Source organism: Haliotis rubra, unplaced genomic scaffold, assembly GCF_003918875.1.
Source record: "Haliotis rubra isolate DU_JTF1 unplaced genomic scaffold, ASM391887v1 Scf73, whole genome shotgun sequence".
Lineage (NCBI taxonomy): Eukaryota > Metazoa > Mollusca > Gastropoda > Lepetellida > Haliotidae > Haliotis > Haliotis rubra.
Window position 1 is genome coordinate 2,093,729 of NW_025767446.1, and position 16,607 is coordinate 2,110,335.

At 41.5% G+C, this 16,607-nt stretch overlaps 1 protein-coding gene across 1 annotated transcript in view; it reads left to right on the plus strand.

Moving 5' to 3' along the window:
* Positions 1-16,607, plus strand: part of LOC124259600 (protein dachsous-like) — a 32,293-nt gene that overhangs the window by 4,401 nt on the left and 11,285 nt on the right. Inside the window, exons 4-13 of the mRNA XM_046693758.1 lie at positions 107-1,576; positions 2,670-2,847; positions 3,267-3,361; positions 3,597-3,737; positions 4,275-4,404; positions 5,238-5,534; positions 11,333-11,472; positions 11,883-12,060; positions 13,930-14,159; positions 15,070-15,249. Of these exons, the coding sequence (XP_046549714.1) occupies positions 107-1,576; positions 2,670-2,847; positions 3,267-3,361; positions 3,597-3,737; positions 4,275-4,404; positions 5,238-5,534; positions 11,333-11,472; positions 11,883-12,060; positions 13,930-14,159; positions 15,070-15,249 (3,039 nt within the window). The remainder of the gene's footprint in view (positions 1-106; positions 1,577-2,669; positions 2,848-3,266; positions 3,362-3,596; positions 3,738-4,274; positions 4,405-5,237; positions 5,535-11,332; positions 11,473-11,882; positions 12,061-13,929; positions 14,160-15,069; positions 15,250-16,607) is intronic.

Below are 16,607 nucleotides of genomic sequence, written 5' to 3' on the forward strand. Positions count from 1 at the left end.
TTGGGGATTAACAGATAACTGGTTTATTATTCCAAAAATATTCCACGATGATGCATAAATGATGTATTATAGATTGGTCTGGTTTCATTCGATATTTTCCTTCCAGCTCAGTGTTACAGTCTTCGATCCTGATGAGGGCCAAAATGGAAAATCACATTTTTCTTTGACCGGCCAATACCAAGACCGTTTCCAAGTGGACACTACCGATGGTAAAACTGCAAAAATATTTACAACAACAATATTTGACAGAGAAACGATCCCACGTCTGAAACTTTATCTCTTGGCCAAAGATGGCAACGCATCAGGCGTACATACGAGTACCTCAACCATCAACGTCCACGTGCTCGACGTCAACGATAACGCTCCAGTTTTTGGCCATCAGGTTGGAACTACTCTAACAATTCGTGAGAACGCAGACCCGTATTGTATAGGTAACATATCAGCTACCGATAAGGATGAAGGTGTCAACGGAACGGTGTCTTTCATCGTTGCTGGTGGAAGTGGGTATTTTGAGATAGGACGATACAATGGAATTCTTTGTTCAAAGGAGAGGGTTGATAGAGAGGTTTACAGTACTTTTAATCTTTCACTTGAAGCTTTCGATCACGGCCAACCACAACTGAAGTCATTACTACATATCACGGTCAACGTGCTTGATGAGAATGATAACCCACCACGATTTATAAATCCAGTGATGGCATCATATCCTGAAAACAAGACATGCAAATCACCAGTCATTACTATGAAGGCGGTAGATGATGATGCAGACAAAACAATTACCTACAACTTGTCAAACACTTATTTCAAGATTAACAGCACTACTGGAGTTGTACGGTGCAAGCAGCTTCTTGACTTTGAAACGCAAAGGCTTCACACCTTCACCGTGGTTGCTGTGGATTCGGGGAAGCCCGTGAGAAGTGCTTCTACAACAGTTGTGGTCTCTGTACAGGATGTCAACGATAACAAGCCTGTTTTCTCCAAATCTAAGTATGCTACACAGGTTTTGATATCACATTGGGTTGCTAACAAACCAATTCTTGTCCTCAATGCATCGGACGCCGATTCGGGAAAATATGGAGAAGTGACATTCCATATGCCCGGCCGGAATCTTTCTCAATATTTCACAGTTGCTGGAAACGTTGTTCGAACAGTAACACCACATGCTCCATCAATTGGTAACTACACGTTTAACATCACCGCTACGGACGGAAGATCACCACCAAACATAGCGAGAGCGCAAGTAGTAATATATTTATCAACTATCTCATCTTACTTTTCCCCGGATAATTCGTCTCGGCCACTTCCGTTTCGGAACTGGTTTCCGCACAGCGAGATCAGTTTTTCTGTTATTGAGAACAGAAACTACTCAACAAAGGCAATAGGCATCGTCAATGCAAACGGAACACGCATGGGCACGATCACATATGCACTCGTGGAAAAAAATGGATCATTCATTTTGAACGGCACATCGGGAAGTCTGTTTTACAGAGGTCAGTTTGACCGAGAGAAGAAGTCGCTTCATCAGCTGATGATCAGAGCCAAGCTGACGAATGGAAGTGATTACGATCTTATTCTTGTGAGTCATAGTGCATTATGTTTGCAGTTATGTCTTAGTTCCGCTGTCCTTTGATGGGTTATGTGTGTTGAACACGCTAACATATGCATAATAACTGTTCGGTTATTGATAATTGTCAGCGTATATGACATGTCTTGAAATGTCTGTTTCCAATTTTATGATATAATCTGGTTCGGTTTTGCATTTTAAATGGCAAGTATTCTTAAAGGAGCAGGGCTGGCTTGCACAAATAGGTCTTAGCGTTAGAGTGGTCGTAACTCCCATAACTTTGTGCAAGTTAGCTCAGGAACTCCCAGGCGGTGGGTTAGCCTAGTGGTTAAAGCGTTCGCCCATCACGCCGAAGGCCCGGGTTCCATTCCCTACATGGGCACAATGTGTGAAGCCGTGATTTCGGGTGTCCCCCACCGTGATATTGCTGGAATTTTGCTATAAGCGGCGTAAATCTAAACTCACTCACTCACGCAGGAACTCAGGAACTCAGGAACTCACTCAGGAGCTCCCATTCTTGTCGTAAGCGGTGACAAACTGTATCGGGTTGTCCTTGATTTTGTCACACACGTCATTGTATCCCACCTAGGTATATGGATGATAACGAATTCTGTCACTAGATCCAGATCGCCGCCACAAGACGAGAATATTTCTGACTTGGGCGTTAAAAAAAAAAACACAACATAAATACCCTTTGATAAATCATTATTACCTCTACAGAAACATATCATGACATGTTATAATCTAGACATTCCACAGGAATGATTACGATATGTTGACATCCCCTGACCCCTTCCTCAGACACGGGCAGGTGAGCTTGTCGATGTGGGACGAGTCAGAGGTTCGAATTCAATTATTAATCCCTATGATTATGAGTGTTGGATTTCCTGTACTAATATGCTCGAATCTCCCATCAGAATGACACATGTCTGTTACTTTAATCCTTCGGGGTTTCCTCTCACGTAATTCCACTTGCTTTGATATAAATGCAATGCTGCACGTAGCAGCGTTAAACCTGAGTGCTGAGTCCATTGATGTCTAGTAATTCAATCTTACTCGTTCAAGATTCATTATGTTTAACCAAATTTGGACCTTCCGTTATCAGATAAGTATCCATGTGTCTGACGTCAATGACAACAAACCACGTTTCAAACCGAGCAGCCACCTGACTATCTACCTTAATGAGACTATACCAAAAGACACTTTAGTGACCAATATCAACGCCACCGACCCCGATGTCGGACCCAACGGCAACGTGACCTATATGTTGTCACCCGATACAGGTATTTATTGACATGCTTCTACAGTGGAACCTCATTAATTCGAACTCCTGTGAATTGTTGACGATATTACTATATGTCTTGATCCATAAAAGGCATAACAAAGTTAATCTAACCCGACAAATGTTGGCACAGTAATATTTTTATAAGAAACATGCAACTTTATGAATAACAACTTCACGTTATTAATTTATGTTTTCCATAAAGCTGAATGCGTTTTGTTTAGTAATGCTAAAAGACTTCTAGAATGCCGATAAAGCAATCAGTAATAGTTCAATTCACATATATTTTTTTATACATAATGATTACATTGGGTACATTTAATTACCCTAAATGTCAGTGTGTGTCTCTCATTGCATTATCTGTTTGCCGGAGAAGACGTTTTTTTAACATTTTTGAAACGTTTGTGCTATTTTCTCAAGAATTCAAAATCGGAGCGAGAACTGGAGCAGTGACTGTAGCACAGATGCTGGATGTTGATTCGTCGAATAGCAGCCATCGTCATCTTCGGGTTATTGTAAGTATTCAGTTGAATTGGAAAATGTTTTCTAACAAATTCACGCTGGTTTGATTGATAAAATAAAACTACACGAAACATTTCACGTTTTTACGTATTTTAATGCTCACGCCGATATTATATTTATTGGTTGTCAATGGTTCTATGCCTAGATGCAGTAACTTCAGTTTTCCAAACTCGAAAACACAGTAGAAATAAGTTAACAATGTATCGTTTATTATGGAATGTTGCTCAGGCCAGAGATCAGGGAGACCCGCCACAAACGTCAACGACGTCATTACATATCGTCCTCGTGGACGTCAACGACAACGCCCCCGAATTTACCCAACCCAGATACACCTTTCATGTCAAGGAAAATGCTGAAGTTAATGACATGGTAAGATCCCATGTTATCTACTTACATCGTCAGCCATCTGAATCAACATCTGTAATCATTGTTCGGCTTTGTTCGTTTGTCATTTACTTCATCATCGATTTTCAGTGATCTTTTCATTTAATTTTGGCCGCTATTTGCCTTTAATACCCTATCGAATCTGTTTCGTTAATAATCAAAATTACTCCCTGGTGTTGACATTTATAGTTGTGTTATATATACTGATGGAAATAAATAAAGGAACATATGAAAGCAGAAATGTTCCATTATTATTTCCAAGGTTTCATCACAAGCTTTGTATCGCACTGTGGGTGAGAATCTGAGAATAGAGGAACACTGCCTTGAATGGTGTTCCTTGGTTTGTTTCCCTCAGTATATTTTAGGTCGTTCTATTCATGGTCATTACATTATATGAATCTGTACTTGGGCAAGAACATAAACCATGTACATCGATGTTAAATGCAATTTAGGGAAGCACAACATTAGTATTACATTGGCCTTTGTGTTTAAAGGTTAACCTTTTGTACATTTGTTACCTAGGTAAAAGTGAATATCTCACTGAGGGCGTATGACAGAGATTCAGAAAAGTCTACGAACGGACGCGTCATTTACGGCAGGACTATGGTTGCCGTCGGAGAACAAGGAAGCTGTCCTTTCTACGTATCAGAAAGTAACCATTACCAAATATTTCAATGCGTCAAAACTTCTAATTAATCTGATGGGTATTATATTCTTTGAAAGTGTATGTCTCACTTAAACCTGATGAACTGTGTTACATTTAATGACCCCGATGCTTCATTTCTGTGAGATGTTTTAGTGATATGTTTTTAGCACGGTTCTATATTGAAATTGCCCTGAGTGTCTGTGCTTGTTTTTGAAAGGGTTCCTCGGAGATCTAATTTCGATATATTTCTTCAACCTGGTCCTTGCAGCGTTAAACTCCATATGACTGGCACATAATAGTGATTCCTTCCACCACTACCGGGGGAGGCGTGGTAGCCTAGTGGTTAAAGCGTTCGTTTCTCACGCTGAAGACCCACGTTCGATTCCCCACATGACTTCAATAAGAGAAGCCCATTTCTGGTGTCGCGTGATATAACTGCAATATTGCTGAAAGTGGCATAAACTCACTCACTCACTCCAACACTACCGGTGTGCTTTTAGTACCTGCCACCTATCAATGAATTACTATTTTCGGATACCGACTGCCTGGTCAAGGTGTTATTGTTTACATACCACCGTCGTCCTGCAGGAATATTTCTGGGAAGGTCCTTAGGAAGCCAAAAACGTTTTTACAACGTTATGAATGGCGGGAGCTGCACCCCCAACAGTTTTCCCAAACAACTAGTAAAATAACTGATTTTATATGAACAGTTCGTAAGATTAATATCTGTATTGTGCCTATCATATGTAATGGCCATAGAATCTGTATCGGCAGATAAAACAGACTGACTATGTTCTGTTGTTGATGGTTTGAAAATTGCATATCTTCTCTTCTTGCAGATGGCGATATCAGCGTCAGTAAGAAAATCGACTACGAGACAAAACGAAAGTACACCTGCCTCGCGACTGCCTCTGATATGCCAGTCGACGGTAACAGCAAGAATGCCACAGCACTGGTGGATATCTTCTTGGATGACGTCAACGACAATGCCCCTGAATTTAAGAATATTCCACGTTTTGTCAATGTCTCTCGTGATGTTCCAGTCGGCACCGTTGTTACCGACGCCGTAGTAGCCACAGACAGCGACACCGATAGTTGTAACGGGGCGATCGTATACTCCCTCACCAGCGCTAACAGTAAGCCAACTTACTTTAAATTCCAATACGTTTCTGATATATGCTCAGCTACACCTTAGTGTAACCCACCGCCAGTAGAGGCCCTTCACGTTATGTTAGTTGCCAGCAGTTGTTGGGAAAGCCCTATTTCGTGGCGACCTCGTGTTTTCGGTGGTTCCTTCCCGGCGATTGTTGTGTTGAATTTGCTTTATACCTTCTCACTCGATACCAACTTTGCCACTTTTCTTGCTAATGACGCACAGTGGGAGAGGAAAACAAGGGCCAATCTACTACAGGGATTCGTCAATGATGGGAAAGATGTACCGGATGCTAAACGTCGTACTGCCCAGGAAAAAGTGAATATGTTAATGCTTATGCTTGGTCAAGTTGCTAATTACTGCCCTGTAATCTCACGTAGTTTCATCATCACAAATTCAACATCTGCTTCTACTATTTGGCAGACGATTCGCCTTCATTATTGATTCCAGTCATCTGGCGCACATTTCCTTGATTTTTGTGACATAAAACTTGAACCAGATGAAAGGCCAGAAGACTTTCAGCTTTCGTAGAAGACAATCTACTCATCCAATGTTGCTGTGCAGGAAGACGAAGATCTTTCACCTACCTTGGAGAATTTTGTGGTTCTGATGTGGCTACAACTTGTTCATAAGAATCTGCCTCGCATTGTACCTAAAGCCTTGACTCCTCAGTCAACTAGCGATCCACCCGCTACGGTTGGTCTGTGCTTTGAAGCCGACGTTCTCAAATGCAACCGTCAACTCATCCTCGTGGTCAGAGAAACAGTCACATCCTTCACAGCAACAGCCCTGATTGAAAATGAACGGCACGCCACACTGCGTGCTACGTTACTGACTTTATGCTTACCAATGGTTCCGCTTGACGGACCAGCCAACGTTATCAGAGTTTGGGGTTTTTTTATTTTATTTTTTTTATTGTTCCCAATGTGATGAGTACAAAAACATGATGAGTACAAGCATATAGAGGAATATGTGCACATACAAGCTAGTGGGCTCAAAAGCGATATCGTACACTAAGTACTACATTGAATATCAATATTAGTGATATGTTTTTTGTTTAATAGTCATTCAGGGTTAAATTCAGGGATGAGAGGAAACCATTTGACTGAAAAGCTTTCAACGTTATTATTTCTTCTGGAGATGAATGATTCAGTGGTAAATATGTCTTTCAATATCCTTAAGTAATTATCAACTTTTGGAATTGTTTTTGTCAAAGAGCAAGTGTAAATATACTGAGTCAAAATAGAAACTTCACAAAATGTAATTTGAAAAATAATGAATAATTTTTCTCTGATGATACATCTATGTATCCGGGAATGGGATCCCTATCTTTCGACTCTAGAAAAACGTTAGCAAAACCCACTCAAACCCATCCATTCGTCGTGCAAATGATGTTAGTGGCAAATCAGGTTTTGCACGTGCAGTCGATCACGTGATCTTCGCATCGAAGTTTTCTTCATATGCACGTGTTTGCATTGGCCTCCAGAATTGACAAAAACACTTTTATACCACAGTTCTAACGGTACTTGAAATGCCACGATTGTCAAATGTGCAACGTGAACGTGCCGTTGGCATGTTGCAAGCGGCAAGATCAGTTATTGACGTCGCAAGAGCAATGGGATGCAGCCGTCGTACTGTGTATGACTTGCGAGGTCGACTACAACAAACTGGCACCACTTCTGATCGCCCAAGGTCGGGTCGTCCACGTGTGACGTCACAAGCAGAAGACCGTCAAATCGTCCTACGTCACCTACGTGACAGATTTCTGCCGCCTACACGAACCAGGCCTGAGATGTTTAGAGGTCGACTGCCCTCACAGACCATTCGAAATCGGTTGCGGGCTGCCAATCTCCATTCTCCACGTCCATATCGTGGGCCAATATTGACGCCGTTTCATCAACGTCAACGTCTGCTGTGGGCCCAACGTCACCTCCGATGGAACCAAAGAGACTGGAATCGAGTCGTCTTTAGCGATGAATCCAGGTTTACCCTCAGATTCGCGGACGGCAGGCATAGAGTCTGGAGACGACGTCGTGAACGGTATGCCCAATGTTGTGTACAGGAAGTCGACAGATTCGGGGGCGGAAGTTGCATGGTGTGGGGTGCTTTCTGTGGGAACAACCGTTCCCGACTTCTGGTCATTCGTGGAAACCTCACAGCTGCTGCTTACCGCGACCAGGTGCTCACCCCTGAACTCGTTCCTTTCATGGCGGCTCATGGCCCAGGTCTACAGTTCCAGCATGATAATGCTCGGCCGCATACCGCGATGTTGACACGAAATTTCCTTCAAAACGCTGGTATCAACGTCATGGACTGGCGATCGAGGTCCCCTGACCTTAATCCAATAGAGCACGTTTGGGATGCACTTGGGAGACCGCTTCGTGGTCTTAGGAATTTGCAGGAACTTGGCGCTGCCTTGCAAGAGCAATGGCGCAGAATCCCCAACCACGTGTTCACAAGCATCAGGCAGTCGATGAAGAGACGGTGTTTGGCAGTGGTGAATGCGCGGGGCGGCCATACACGATACTGAACTGAGAAATTTCGCATTTTTATTCTTGTGACTTGACATCCTGTATACCCATGTTTTGGAACGGCGGTGTAGCCTAATGGAACTGATTATGGCTCTGTCAGTGTATCGAGTACATAACACAGATCTCAGCAATGAAATAATAACAATTTAACCATCTTACCATCTCTTGTTCTTTTATAGTGCCCTGAAGAAAGAATGTGAAGTTTCTTGTTTGACTCAGTATATATCTCTTAGCAGATAGGATTATGTGGTTCAATAATGGGTTCTTACCTAAAAAGCCAAACCAGATCAAAGATTTTGTCAAATTAAGTGTTTGGATACGTTTCGTAATCCACTGTTCAAGTTTCTTCAAAAAAGTTTTGGTTTCATCACATTCCCAATATACATGGCATAAGGTTTCAACAGAATCATTACACAAATAACATATTGTATTGTCCACCAGATTCATTCTAAAAAGTTCTTATTTGGTATAAACAGTTCCGTGCAGAAATAGATATTGAAAATCTAACCGTTTCACATCTCTTAAATTCTTTCTACAAGTATGAAAAATCAAATGCGAATCAAAATCAATACAGTCAAATAATGTTTCCCATTTTCGGCACATGTGAGGTTTAACATCTCAGATAACAATTTATCATAGAATAATTTTGAACCTTTTCTTGGGGATATGAAATCCTTTTGGAGTGAATTTATTGTTAGGTCATTAATGTTTATATATCTATATTCCTTTAAAGTCTTTTTCCAAGGTTCAGGTAAAATATATATAACATATCCAAGATCTAAGTGACGTTATCAGAGTTGATCCAGCACCAGGATTCTCTGCACTTCAAAATGATATCCTCCTACTTAGCCATAATCTTGTCATCGAAGTTGGCCGAGCAAAATATCTAGATAAGAATCCCGTCGCTGAGGGGGCCATACAGGAACTGAAGAAATAACTCCTTCTCCAGGATCCCCTCGGCAGCTCTGTATCCTCACTTACACTCGCTGTGTCTACCTGCCGACTCAACACCCGCCTAAGGGCACGTGGTCTGCCCTCGCGTGAGATGTGGACCCAAAGAGATCAATTTACTAACAGTCACATATGCATGGATGACATGAACTTGATCCAAGTCCAACATGACCACAGACTCTCAAACCATCCATACAGTGAAGCCTCAAAGTGTCCCTCTGGTAGAGTGATCCCTCCCCCAGACATCTCAGTGGGAGATGTAGATTACCTTTATCCTGACAGAGACAAAACCAAGGGTCGGAGTCGATACCTTGTGATCAGCGTTGATTCCCCGTGGTGTAACATACGAAAGTTCAGTTGCAACCAACTACGGCACACCTCTTACAGAGTGCGATTATCGGACTGTTACCGTGTGCCCTGTCGGGTACCTCCTGCCTCTACATACCTACATGGCGATGACTGATCTGAAGATAAGGCAACAAAAGATCTGGCAACAAAAGATCACCGCCTAGATTACCAGCAGTACCCGTAGAACTCTCCACCCCCGCACGGCTCCATACTATCGACTACACACCCTGTCAACCATCCTCGGACAATCAAGATCCCCCCAGTGCTGAAGCTGAGCCTACATCTCCTCGTGAGACTCCCAACTATGCTTCTTATCAGGAGGAAGATGCGCAGTCAAAGTGGCCACAGAGACTCAGAAAACCTCCCAGATGCTTTGACGACTGTTACATGGACATTTGATATTTCCACGTAAATTGTGACGGATTATCCGTATTGACTTCTTCACATGAACGTTATGTGCCCTGATGAATGCAGTATCATCAGCATTTCCCCTGTTTTATGATATATGTTTCCACTTCTCATAATACAAGAGAAAAGGAAGTTGCGCCAGTACAGGCCCTTCACGTTATGTTTGTTGCCAGCAGTTGTTGGGAAAACCCTATTTCGTGGCGACCTCGTGTTTCCGGTGGTTCCTCCCCGGCGATTGTTGTGTTGACGATCACAGATTAAAGTGTGTTAACCTAACCTACGTTAGTTTTCGGTCGTTGTCACTCACTGGGGCACTCTTCCTGTCAAGCAGCTTTAAAGTGCATTTCCGTTATACAACAGAATGTCAGAGCAATGACAGAAGAAAACCAGAATGTTTCAGGACGTTGACCAGGATAGCGTGCGTGGTGATGGCAGGTTTCGGCCGTGCCCAGTGGATGCAACTTCGTACAGAATATTTAGACGCCTTGGGCTTTCCACAAAGTAGTTAATCTGTCAGGCTTGTATTATTTTGGGCTTTTCTCTCACATCAAGATGGCATGTGTGTTATCTTGCCTCACGCATAAATGTCGTTTTCTGATTGGCTGAGCGCTCTTCTATTATTTTCCATGTACCCCGCTTACAAGCGAGAAACATTTTCTATGTGCCCAACTGAGAACGCCAAACCCATTTGATACTTCGTAGTCTTAATTCTTTATCTCGAATAACATTGAATCACGTATGGTGCACGGAAATTACCAATGTTTTGCGAATGCAAATTGATGGAAGGGAGATAACTTTAAATTTGTTTTCTTTGTCTTGTCGTCTGGTACTTCATACTATGATCCGATACCCGTGCTTCAAACAGTTCATAATTACCATTGAGGTGTTCGGTAAGATAAATACGTTGTTCACTGGTCCCTCGGGGCCCATGGGTTGACCCTCGATGTTTGATTATGTTTCCTGAGCCCGAAGGGACATGTCGTGATGTAACTGAAATAATGATCAGGTCGGTGTTATACTCAACTCATTCAAGCCTTTACTTGTGCTGGATGTGATCAGCAAACGGGAACCATCCAAAATATCAACTGTTTACGCTATTTTCATATTTGTTTCAGAATGACTTACTGAGTATTATTATGTTTTGTTTCTTTTTTGTTTAACGTCGCACTCACCAATATTCCTCCTATATGGCGAACCTCTGTAAATAATCCAGTCTGGACCAGACAATCCAGTGGTCAACAGCATGAGCATCGATCTACCACCTGACCACCTGATCCCGTTAGTCGCCTCCAAGCCTGGGTTCAATATAGAACAAACTTTATGGATAACGTCTTTAAGGAACTCCATTCCTGCTTGACAGCGGTACAAGAAGTTTGTTCTATGTTGTACCTCCCACCTTCTAAAATGTCACTCAAAGAAGTTACGAATGGGTTGCTTAAGACCAATTCTAACCCGGACCATCACGGGTGAAGTATTTAATATCTACTTAAATGAGACTTAGGCACTCCTGACCCTCAAATGACTGTGGATTGTTTGTTAACAGGAAGGTATTTCAGCGTTGATGCCCTTTCCGGGAATATAACCGTCCAACATCCTCTCTGGGCCTTGCCTCCGGTAGTGACACTGACTATCGTTGCAGTAGACATGCCACAGTTCGACGCCCCTCTGAATAACTCTGTACACGTAAGTAAGCAATAAACACTATCTCATACAAGGCACTTAACTTATTCCGCATACGTACTTCAGCACTGAACACTTACGTGTACAGCTGTACGTTAACAGCGAACACCCCCGCATATGTACATTAACAGCGGACATACCGCATACGTGGATCAGCACTGAATACTTCTAGAGTGCGTATACATACAAAGGCATTTAACGCTTCCACATACGTACGTTCACAGCGAACACCAACGCATACGTACGTTAACAGCGTACACTCCCAGTTACGTACGTAAAATTGAATATACCACTATGTAACAAGAACTAGCACAACCCTAGAGTATCCAAAGCTGTTTCAGTTTTACATTATATATGAAAGAAATAAACTAAGTATACATTTCAATAAATATGTTTTATCACGATATTTACAGGTGGTTGTAGGCATTTATGGCAACATTCGGGCACGGTTTGTAAAACCTCGATATACAGCAACAGTCCAGGAGGAGGCCGACCCAGTGAGTGATATTGTGCAGGTTGTTGCAACAGGACATCACTACAGCCAAGGAACCGTCAGCAGTCGGAGATACGTATACTCACTGCAGGCTGGACGTGAGGATCTAAATACTATAGTTCTACATTAATCTCGACTTTCGTTACCTGTCGAGTTCCAAATTGCAATTATTATTAGTTATCCCTAAAATCCACAGGTAACAGAGTTCAATATGAAAGCAAGACACAGGATCGAAGTGGTGCTCAATTACGACTTCCATTACCAGTATGTCTTGTATACAAATCAATTTATATTACTACAAAGTAATTACGATGATGTTACACAATTGGATGGCAGTACCACATTCAGTGACGGTACAGTTACAAAGGCAGTATTAAATACAAAAGGAGTGGTAACAGCAAGACTGGTCTCACGTCCTACAGAGATCATGCTGTTGATCACTGGATTATCTGGTTCAGACTCGATTATTTACAGACCACCGCCATATAACTGGAACATTGCTGATTGCGGCTTTGAACAACAAACCATCCAACCAAATACCACCTAGGCTACCAGAGACATAGCCTGGTCTTGATGTAATGCGCGGGGAAAGAGTCTCGTGCTTGCCCACATATAGTCGACATACCTTCCAGAAACTTCTTCCGTCACGCCGAAGACCCGGGTTCGAATCCCCACATGTGTACAATGTGTGAAGCCCATTTCTGGTGTCCCCCGCCGTGATGTTGCTTGAATATTGCGGCGTAAAACCAAACTCAGTCAGTCAGTCAGTCCAGAAACTTCTAATCTATGCTGAATCATTCTAAAGCTGCTCTGCTTACTAACTACACCTAACTCCAAAGCATCAATACACACACTTCCACACCATTCTTACATCAATAACACGTACCTCAAAACTAAATACTGTTAAAACAAAATAACATGAACTTCTACTGAATCTCAGCAAAAAGGATGTAATACAGTTACAGCATTGTTGAGACATATGTTACACTGCCTCGAAACACTACATTGTGCACATTATGCTACGAGCAACCGAGTACAAAAGTGTCTATATTTCCAAAGCAGTGCATTGAATGAGAGTATTGCGTTAAGCAGAACAATTTAAAGATCCTTAGCAGAGGTAGATATATCAAGCATTGATGCAGTTCTGTATTGATGGGTCAGGATGTATCAGTTATTACAGAATCATTATAAGGTCTGACATCAGAAGAACTTGGCAGAGTAATTTTGTTTTGTGTCTCCTATTCAAACAAAGGAGTAGTATATTAAAATATTTCGTTCGGAAATTTAAGGATTTTAATAGTATACAGGGCAGACATTGACAAGTCACAAACTATTGGAGCGCCAAACTAATAAATAACATAAAGAATGATTGTAGGCTTTTTGTATCAGTTGAGCTAACCAGAGAAATGGTGAATCTATTAGTGACGGCAATGTTTCTCTTTCAAAAAGGTTCGTCGTCGTTTTGAATTATCTTAGGTAAAGGGCTGAGTTGATTCCGAATAGCAGGTAATCATTATGACCTTAATGTGACCTGGCCTTTTCAGAACAAGATCAGGACAACTGATGTCCATGATTGTGTTGCTAGATAAGCTAGGTCTCGACTACACACTGTAGTGTGTAGCATCGCTTCACTTAAAAGCCTTCTCAAGTTCTAGTTCAATCTTCCCGGATCAGAAAGTGCAGGGTATCAGTGTCAGAACCGCAATTACAACGTCGAGACTGGAAATTGGCTTCACAATGATCTCACTGATAACAACCTGCAGAGTTGGGTTGCATCTCTACTGGTCAAGGTCGGTGGGGAAGCCTTATGGTTAAAGCGTCTACTCGTCACGCTGAAGCCCCGGGTTCGATTCCCCACATATGTACAATGCGTTAAGCCCATTTCTGGTGTGATAATGATTTGTTATTACTGAAATATTGCTAAAAGTGGCATAAAACCATACTCACTCCCTCTCCCTCCTGGGCAGAGTTCTCCCACTACTTCCGTATCAACAACTTCAACGGGATGGTGAGTCAGATGCGGCCAGTAGACCGGGAGGTGACGGGGGGCTCCATACCACTGTACGTCACGGTGACGGAAGGAATGTCTCCAACCAGCATGGACACTGCCGTCATCAACGTCACTGTAGATGACATCAATGACAACGTACCCATATTCACATCAAGGCAACAAAAACAGACATTTGTCATTAATCAGGTGGTGCAGCAATTCATTGTAATATGGTTCCATAAGCGAATAAGCAAACATATAAAATTGACAAAATGACCTGACGCTATGTATTGGTATTAATTGACGCAAAACGTATAGGGGATGAAAATCTGTGAGATTAATGTAAAGGAATTCATCTGGAGGCTGACGTTGATCACTTGACGCTGATGTTTCAATGTTTAATTTAGTGTCATATTGAAATGATATTTGATAACTGACTATAAAGTAAAATCCCATAGGTAATTCCTCATTTCCAGTCAGTTTACCTCTTCCATCGGGAAGATGGTGACAGTATCACATGTGAACGGTTTGGTATTTGCTAGGATAACGAATAAAAGGCTGGATAGAGCCCAGAGTTTTAGATGGCAAATGCTTTAAATGGCCTCAAAAACAAATAATGCCGCTATTTGCACACTGGCGTGTCATCAGTCTACTCATGAGAACATTAGGGACATGTTTCTCACATTATAAGCTGCTTTAGATATTACGGCAAATATTAAGTTAAGTTGAAACCAATGTGCTTGAAGTGCATCCTGTGTGCTATAAGCACTCAAACTACGTAATGTCATTATTTGGTTCTGCAAACACATGAAGACGATCAGTTTCCGGGAAAGATTATTTCTGCCTGGAGGTTTAGTCCAACAGCTATTCAGTCGTGTGTGGTGCTATCGTTTCGAACCTCCGTTTAACGCAGTATAACGTGCATAAGAACGTCATTTTGCAACACTTAACGACACTCAGTACTTCATTGATCAGTTGCTATCAATAAATATTTATTTTAATGATCTGCAATGAATCGCATATGTTTACTCTCAAATTACTTCCAAATACAGACTGCCGTTTTGGTATAATTTTAACAGAACACTTCTAGTTACTTGACATTATCGTTTTCCATCAGACAGCTCACGTGGGTAGCGTGATTGGCCGAATTGCATCCTTTGACCCCGACGACCCCGCAACGTCGTCCGCAGTGTACAGACCGATTATAGCCAATAGGAGCATCTCGTTGGACTCCTCCGGTGTGCTTACAGTTAAAGAACCGTTGGTCAAGCACGGAGTTGAGTTCTACACAATACAGGTAAGGGCCATTTGACGGGGATATGCATATTACCATCATATGTCATGATCAGCGTTCAGTACCACATTTTTGCCCATTATGAATACCTGCAATAATTTTCATGTTGACCATACATTTGAACAGGAATTTAATGACTGTTTTGTAGTAATACTATTCCGTACAGACAAAACAACCAACCGTTGCAGATTACATGTGGATTTGCAGATTACATGTCTATTAGTCCAGGAGGAGGCAGCTGAAAAATTTCAAATCGTAGCCTCCCCAGTACTGATTTTGTTTGACACTATTTTCAGTTAGTATGATGTCTTGGGCTCATGAAAAGGCCTGTAATACTCTCAGATTGTGGTATCAGTTTTTTACAGGCCATTATATGTGGTGGGGGTCTGGGGGCATTTTCGTCACATTTGGTTTGCTGCCCGACAACACCTCAAAGTTAATCATTAATAGTTTTACTACTATCAATCTGATCACTTTCATTTTGACTTCTGTGCACTGCTAAAGGATGTAGAAATTATTTGACATAATTTTGTTTTGTAAAAAAAATCAAAATGGCCGCCATTATGGCCGCCATTTTGTTTTGTCGTGTTTTGCCTTCTCAGCACTTAAATCTACATAAAATGTACACCGAATGTTTCCATTTACATCCAATGTTGATACTTTTGATGTGTTTTGACACTTGTTTCTCCTAGAATGATGGCTTGGGCACAAAACAAGTCATTTTGTATGGTCATAGCATGGTAATTTAATGTTTTACAGCTTATTCTTTGAGACAGGGGTATTTTGGCATTTCTCAGACTTTTCATGGAAATGTGTCAGAGTGATTTATTTAATGGCAGTTAACAATATATTTTGTTACTAAAACAAGTTGTTTTGTTTTCTCTTTACTTCTAGAGTGACGGCATGTTATTAGGAATGTTTACATATTACCCAGAATTCAAAATGGCCGCCATTGTAGTTTAACTACATATACTTAGTGGAGGACTAAATTTGTACTGATATGAAATCCAAACAAATCATTTGGTGTCTAATGTTTAATACAGTATAGGAATAGAGCTAAATTTCAATGATAGGGTCATTCAAAGCTTCACACTCCTAAAATATATGATGAAATAACATTATCCAAAAGTGTTTGAAAACTATGCTTCATGGCCGATAACTACGTCTAAGCTTTGGTTGTAGGTATTCAAATTGTTCTATCAGATAACTCTTAATCACTTTTGATACATCCATAAGCTTGCAATTAACCCTCCTTTTCACTTTCTTTCATTTCATATGTTACTTCATGTCACAATCGGACCTGCAGAGATCCGGGTTAGAATTGATCTTCAATAACCCATGCTTGTCGTAAGAGGCAACTA